General features: G+C 44.1%; 1 protein-coding gene across 1 annotated transcript; it reads left to right on the forward strand.

Annotated features, from left to right (window-relative positions):
* The first annotated feature begins 920 nt into the window (after positions 1-920).
* LOC109532499 (G-protein coupled receptor family C group 5 member C) lies at positions 921-6174 on the forward strand. Its single transcript, XM_019897346.1, has 4 exons — positions 921-1352; positions 3428-4427; positions 5008-5111; positions 5196-6174. The coding sequence occupies exons 2-4, from the start codon at positions 3449-3451 to the stop codon at positions 5298-5300; spliced, it is 1188 nt and encodes a 395-aa protein (XP_019752905.1). The 5' UTR covers positions 921-1352; positions 3428-3448; the 3' UTR covers positions 5301-6174.
* Positions 6175-7889: the final 1715 nt, after the last annotated feature.

Consider the following 7889-nt stretch of genomic DNA (forward strand, 5'->3'; position numbering starts at 1 on the left):
GTGTGGAGTTTGAGTGAGAGAGAGAGAGAGAGAGAGAGAGAGAGAGAGAGAGAGAGAGAGAGAGAGAGAGAGAGAGACACACATGGGAGACATGCTTACTTTTAATCATGTAATTGGGACGCTCCAGGATAATATAAAAAGTTCATGGGAGCAGACAGGAGCAGGATTATTCAGAAGGAAGTCCATGAGGGGAAAAAGGTGAAACAAACTTTTCCATACATTAGTTGTGTTTTTTTTTTTTATTTTTTTAATTAATGTAACTTTGCTGAGCTCCAAAATAGGAATGGTACAGGAGTGGGAGTCAGTCTGAACAGGAGCAGGATGGGATGGGAGTCATTTTAACCAGGACGGGGCAGGATTATTTATTTATTGTTTACTATGGTCCAGGACTGTGGTGAGACAGGATTTTTTTTTTTTCTGTGGGAGTGGGCTTGGTGAAAATCCACTCCTATGTCACTTACACACAGTACACACACGCCACATATTTACCCACATAATGCATAAATATAAAACTATACGGTAAAAAGAGTATTTTCATGTGACATGTGTATACCCCTCATGGCTTCTTTATGGGACAACACTGAAGAAATGAAACTTTCCTGCAATATCAAGCAGTCAGTGTACAGCTTGGAGAGGTGCACATTTACTGTCCCCCTCAAGACTCTGTGAATTCTAAACTGCTGGCAACAAAGGTGACTACACCCCGAAGTGAAACTGTCCAAATTGTGTAATTCAGTGCTGTATGTGTGTGTATGTATTGTTATATTAGATTTTGTGCCCTCTCTGCACAGCAATACAACTGATTAGGTTGCATACCTGATGAATGTGCATTAGCTGATAACCAAAAGATCATCACAAAAGTGAGCTAATCAGGCTAATAATAAAAGGCCATTAATCAGCATTGGTCTGTGTGTTACAACGATGCATTCTGACCCGGTTGCGCAGGGCAAATTTGAGTGGAAACGAGCCGTTCGAGAGCAGGTGAGTGGCCTCTTTGTTGGGCGCTGGAACAAATAAGCAGGCCGACTCCTAATCTCGCAGAATATGCAAAGCTGCAAGCAACAAAGGAGAGGTCGGACGCTTAACAGGAGGGTGGCAGTGGCGCGGCGGCGCTGAAGTGCGGTCCATTCGGACAGCTCCTGTTGACAGAACGCGACCTGCTCGGGACCAGCAGCGGGTCGCTGACACAATGGTGCGCTAGCCGCTGAGACGGAGGACTGGGCGCATTGGGAGACTGCTGCACGATTCCGCCGGGAGAGTGAGTCAGTGAGCAGGAAATTGGTCGGATTATCTGCTCGAACAACACAGGATTGATCATAAGAAGAATCCAGACACTTGTTGGAGCTGCACAGGTAGGACGCTAAAAGCTCATGTTATTTATGCATAATATGCTTTTAAAAAGAGAATATTTTTTGGCTTTCGGTGTTACAAATGGATACATACTCATAAATTGAAAATGTTGATTTTTACTTTTAGTTTAAAATCAACAGTAAAAATAAATCACATCAAATATGAAATATTTTGCACTTGCTTGAGTTTCTGACAGATTTCTAGAAGCAAATTTCTCATGGACTTGGGGTTAAAATCCTCAAAAACAATCATTCTCAGACTGTGCATGATGAGTAAATGCATGACGGTCTGTTTAGTGTCATAAAAGGATGCTGACAGTTTTGCCTTCACAATGTCACAAGTTGACATTTCGGAGACGGACACTGCAATCAAAACGAAAGTGACTGATTGGCACAGGCAGAAATGCACCCATCAACACCCACCTGCTATGTTGTAGTTCATCACTAACCAATTTAACACAGTCTTGAACTCATAAATGCAGTCAACATTTGAATGAAAAACAAATGTAAAACCAAAGATAATCAAAATAATAATTCTCTCACGATGATTAACACCACTACCGTGTAGCAATTCTAGAAACTTAGGGATGCTCAATATCACTTTTTTTTCAGAGGCCAACACAAACATTCACTCTTAGTGCTCATCAAACAGAGTACCGAGACCTCGAGGACCTCTGCCTTCTTCATTTTAACATGACAAAATATTATGAAAAAAAAACTCTTTCTGACACAAATGATGAGTGATTAGCTGTTGTGTCAAACTGCCACATTATCTGCCGAGGAGGACTTACTCGATGTCCGATTTTCTTTGCCTTAAGCATCGGTGGCTGTATTGGCAGACTCCACGAGGAGCCAAAACCTCAAAACAAGAATGTATCGGCCCGATACCGATACAGTACAGTCAAACCTTGGTTTTCGAACGTCTCTGTTCTCGACCAAATATTTCTATTTTTTTATGCCTCGGATTACGACCGAAAATCGGTCCTCGACTAAACTGAGCGCATTTGAATGCACCACTCGACTCCTCTCGTCTTCCTTACACGAGGAAGTGACGCTTCCTCGTGTAGCGTTCCATTGTGAGCAGACGTGTTCAATAAAGTTTTTTTTTAAATAGAGCGTGGTTTCGGTTTTCGAACAAATCGGTTTTCAAACAGCCTTCTGGAACAGATTATGGTCGAAAACCGAGGTATGACTGTACATAGTATCGCTACTCACCCCTCTCTAGTAGAAAGCATCAATACTATACAAAGGTGCAAGATGATAGTAGCATCTGAGACAGTTCAGAACCAAATATTTACCAATTAACACGACCAAGTCAATAAAATACATCACCACTCACCAGAGTCTGAGTGTTAGATATATTCATGTGTGCAGATCGCGACAGATGTTTTCGCTAGTTAACGCTAGCTATGACAAACCCTGACCTCAGAAGCCCTGGTCGTGTTTTGCATAAGTGACTACCGTATTGGCCCGAATATAAGACGGCCCTGATTATAAGACGACCCCCTCTTTTTCAAGACTCAAGTTTGAAAAACGACTTTTTGAACACCAGATTAATTTTTATACGGAAACTAATTACAGTACATCTGAAACAAATGATGATAACAATATATTTGAGAGAAAAAGCATGTTATTTTGCCTCATACAAATCTAAAGTGCAATCACATTCGTAAATGAATGGCTTCTGGTTTTTGAAATGTAAATTACATCATAACTTCCCTCAGCTGCCGGTTAACCTGGCCGATCTTTGACCCACTTTTCTCCAGATTGTCGCTACATTTCTCCATTTTCTGTTATCTCTTCTATAATTTTCTTCTCTTTTCCTTCTTACTGCTATTTTTAATTCTTCTTCTTCGTACTACCGCTATTTTTATTTTTATTCTTCGTGGCAGGGGTTCACTTTGACCTGGGGAGTCAAGTTCAGCATTCGCTTCATTGATATCTGGCGCCATCTAGCGTCGTGAATGGGTATAATGTCTAGACCCCGAATATGAGACGACCCCCACTTTTTCAGTCTTATTTCAATGCAAAAAAACACGGTCTTATATTCGGGCCAATACGGTATTTTGTGTTTGCAGCATCTTACCTTCAAGAAAACGATGGCATTGACAGGCCCGCCCAGAGGATGCGGGACCAGCATCGGCTCCATATACTACAACCTGTGTGACCTGGCGGCCGCGTGGGGGGTGGTAGTGGAGGCCGTCGCTGCCGCCGGCGTGCTGACCTCCTTCGTGCTGTTCGTCATCCTCATGGCCTGCCTGCCCTTGGTGACGGACAAGGAGAGGAAAGGCACGGTGGCCCTGCAGGCCGGCGTTCTCATTTCCACCCTGGGACTCTTTGGGCTAGCCTTCGCCTTCGTGGTGGGCCGCGACTCCACCAGTTGCGTGGCACGGAGGTTCCTCTTTGGCGTCCTGTTCTCGGGATGCCTGGCCTGCCTGGTGATGCACGGGCTGTGGCTCGTCTTGCTGCGGAGGCGCGGCCGGGGCCCCGGGAGCTGGATGCTGTGCCTGGGGGCGCTCGGGCTCTGGTTAGTGGAGGTCATCATCAACACCGAGTGGCTCCTCATCACCGTGGTCCGGAACCCACCGAGCGGTACGGATGCTTCCGAGCTGTCCTGCGACTTTGCCAACCAGGACTTTGTCATGGCGCTGATCTACGTGATGGTTCTGCTGCTCGCCGCCGTGCTGATGTCCGTGCCCTCGCTAACGCACAGGCACAAGCAGTGGCGCCGAGACGCAGCTTTCATCCTGGTCTCTGGCCTCTTCACCGTGGCCATCTGGATGGCTTGGATCGCTATGTACGTCAGTGGGAACCGAGCGCTGGGAGACGCGAGCTGGGACGATCCCACCCTGGCTGTAGCTGTGGTGTCCAACGCGTGGGTGTTCCTACTCCTGTACGCCATCCCGGAGATTTGCTTACTGACACAGCGGGATCCGGACCTGGAGCCCCCCCATGATGGCGACCACATCTACCCTGCCAGGAGCTTGGTGTTCGACAACATTCACAAGGAGCCAGAGCCACCCCGCCAGACTGTGTACATGGAAAATAAAGCCTTCACAATGGAAGAACCTCCAACAGGTAACAGGAGCCATATTATACCTTTTGCTACATAGCCCTCAATCCCCAGTTAATTACTATTCATTTTACCATTTCAAAAATTCCAATGGATGGATAAGTTTACCGTCAATTAACCAGTATATTGCATCCCTACCTGGGGCCATTGGTTTTCTATTGGACAATATTTGGGCAATGTGAACATGGGCTGCCTTGTGGGAAAAAAAATCATTTTGCTGTTAATTTTACCAGCGAAAGGATTTGCCAATTGCTTGTTTCACAACCGATTATTCTGTGGTCGCCATTTTCGTGCACGGTGGGTCCCATAGGAATCTGATCACTCATCTAAGTAGATTAAACTTCCGCAAATGGACTGAAGTGGGAAAATAGAATGTGTGATGTGGCTGAAGTCAGGTTTCAAGTCAAAGGTTGTTAGACACGAAAGAGGTTGGAGTTGATGGCAACTGACATAGATGCAGTTGGGGAGTGTGAAACTCTGCTTCGCCATTGATAAATCGAGTTTGACTTGACTGTCGAGACACTTTCGTCTTCAATATTGTGTTTGTTTTGAACGCATTTTCTTTCTGCTGTCGTTCATCACCAGTGCCATCAAAGCCTGTGTCACCATACGGCGCTTATAACGGTCAACTGCGAAGCTGCGTGTACCAGCCCACCGAAATCGCCCTGATCGCAAAAGGTCTGACCAAGGTGAGCAATTAATGTTTGGAAAATATCCAAATAAATCCCCCGTCTTTTGTCCTTCAATAAAGCGCGGATTGTGCTTTCTCACAGATGGACCAGGACACGATGATGCGCCGCGCCTCGGCCTCTTCTTTGAACGCTGGCGGAAGCAGCAGCGGCTCCCTGGATCGCTCGTTGGGCTCTTTGGCCTCTTAGCAACCATATCTGACGCACGCAGTTCACAGAAGCCTGCCCGCCTTTGGCCATTTTGGCATGATGATAATCTGCTCTTTGGTTCCGTGTGTTTTTTGTTTACATAAAATCCCAAAATGGAAAGTTTTTTTTTCTTTTTTGCACCAGGGACATACTGCATTATTCACAGATCTGGTTTATAACAATCATGAGGTTATAATTTTACTGTTGTTGTTTTTTTTTTTTTTGGTATGAAGTATTTTTTGTGAGGAAAGAGGTCTTTGTTTGAAGGATTACCGCGTTAATCTCATTTTGAACGCCATTTTATCCTGTAGTGCCTTGAAATAATAAAATAAGTAAAATCCTCATAAAGCTGTGTGAGAATTGCTGGCCAGAGATACATCTTATTGCAAACCTACACATTACAGTGAAATCAGAAATTCTGCCTATAGAAACAAAGATCGATGTTCAGTTTGTCTGAATGAAGCGTCGTGTTACTCGACGGTGATTCTACAAAAGAGCGCCTGCATTGGATCTGATTGCAGCCAGTTCAGGTGCACCTAATGTCGTGGCAAGTGTGTTTTTGGCAGTTGCCAGTGGCAAAGCCATGTGAGGCGTGACGTGATCTGCCATTTGCATGCGTCGGCTCGATAAGCCTTGCAGCGGACCTTCCACTGGGAGTGGAAACGACACAAGCGGGCAATAAATCCATGTAATCTCGGCCACTAATGGGACGGGTGGCGGGTGCGTTATTGTTTTTTTTGTTGTTGTTGTTGCTGCAAAACAATGTGCTATTATAAGGGCATTGCGATTTGGTTGAATGGAGCTAGACGTTTGTTACACAACAAGCTCAGTGGGTTGCAAGTACCCCACACACGCACACGCACACACACACACACACACACACACACACAAAAAGAGCGTGGAAAGAAAATAAACTTTTGCAGCGACAATAAAACGATTTTCACTCATGGAAGCAGCATTTCATAAAATGCACCCGGTGTCACAAAACAGGCAATCAAATGAATGCAAATTTGTGCATCCAACAACTCAATGCAGCTGTGGTTACCTTTTTTGCTTTTGACAGGGTCGCATCGCAGCGTACTCCCAAGAGTGCATACAAGCAAATAAAACATTTATTCTGGCCTCTAAGGGTCTCTTTAAGATAATTTTTAAGATTCACTAACATTACTGCTCATTGAAAGTCATGGACAGTATATCACCAAATCAACCAGTCGTCCAAAATGCTTATATCGTTCATTTTTTTAAATGATTTTTTGCATGCAAATACTTGTTTTTCTACTTTTTCTACTTCTTCCCTCCGAACTTTGCTGCTGTACATGGCAAATTTCTCCATTGTGAGACAATAAAGGTTTTCTTATTCTTCAAGCGGAACATATACTGTATATCGTCAGCGGGAAGATACATTATAAATTATTGTACCGTCATAAAACGTTTTAAACCACAGTAATTTTAGTCATACTTCATAAAGATTAAATAATATTATGCCTGTGAGTATTGTCATATCCGATTGTGTTGACATTTCCGCTGCTTAAAGGCTATATCTCACTCAGTGGCGAAGGTCCGCAAGCGTGTGCCGCACCTAGTGAATGCTTTTTCGTCAGGGTTTGTTCAAGGTTGCAAAATTTGACGGTGACAAGAAAACTTCTTTGCAACCATTAAAACTATTTGGGAATGTATGGAGAACGTCTTTGCAACATTGACCCTTCACCGCTCAGTAAGATATGAGCTTAATGGGTTAAGACACCATTGTTGTTTGTTAGCTTGTCTATGGCGCTTTGCATCATTGCTAGCCTTGTTAGTTAAGATGAACGGACTGTAACTTCTTTTGTTTTGTAATTACTTTGACAGTAAATTTCATCGCCACATGCCATTAAACAGCGTTGAAGTTTTTGTGGGGGAAATATTTGTTTACTATATGCCAAACTGCTGCTTGTTGTTAGGTGAGTTGAATTCACTGCCATGGTACAAGCACTGGATCTCAAATTCTTTAATTGAAAGTAAAAAAAAAAAAAAAAAAAAAGTGAAATAATCAATGCAAAACCTATGTCAGGCTTTCTAGCTTTTGATGCTCCAATTCCATCCATTTTCCGATCCGCTTTTCCTCACAAAGGTCGCGGGGGTGCTGGAGCCTATCCCAGCCGTCTTAGGGCAGCAGGCGGTGGACACCCTGAACCGGTTGCCAGCCAATCGCAGGGAACACAGAGACAAACAACCATTCACGTTCACACTCACATCTCGAGACAATTTAGAGCGTTTAATCAGCCTGCCTTGCGTGTTTTTTGGAATGCGGGAGGAAAACGGTGTGCTCGGAGAAAACCCACACAGGCATGGGGAGAACATGCAAACTCCACTGTTGGAATAAATGTGATTCTGTTATCCCATATTTACTCTCTGTGTAACTTTAAAACCTGTTTCAGAGTGATACCTCGCAAATACCTCATATACAATGGGGTAGGTTGATAATGGTAGACTTGTCAGACCGGGAGAGCTCAGGCTGCTCCTGTTCTAGCTTTTAAGACAATATCTTGTTGTTAAGTGAACGGCTTCTGGTCAAATTAACTGTTGCTTGTGAGAAGATAACATCAACCC

Source organism: Hippocampus comes, unplaced genomic scaffold (assembly GCF_001891065.2).
Source record: "Hippocampus comes isolate QL1 unplaced genomic scaffold, H_comes_QL1_v1.1 scaffold238, whole genome shotgun sequence".
Taxonomy (NCBI): Eukaryota; Metazoa; Chordata; class Actinopteri; order Syngnathiformes; family Syngnathidae; genus Hippocampus; species Hippocampus comes.

Excerpts from the sequence above, each read along its gene's own strand:
- LOC109532499 (XM_019897346.1), top strand. The coding sequence starts at position 3,449 with ATGGCATTGACAGGCCCGCCCAGAGGATGCGGGACCAGCATCGGCTCC. Across the intron at positions 4,428-5,007 it reads AATGGAAGAACCTCCAACAG|TGCCATCAAAGCCTGTGTCA; the intron begins GTAACAGGAGCC and ends GTTCATCACCAG. Across the intron at positions 5,112-5,195 it reads TCGCAAAAGGTCTGACCAAG|ATGGACCAGGACACGATGAT; the intron begins GTGAGCAATTAA and ends GCTTTCTCACAG.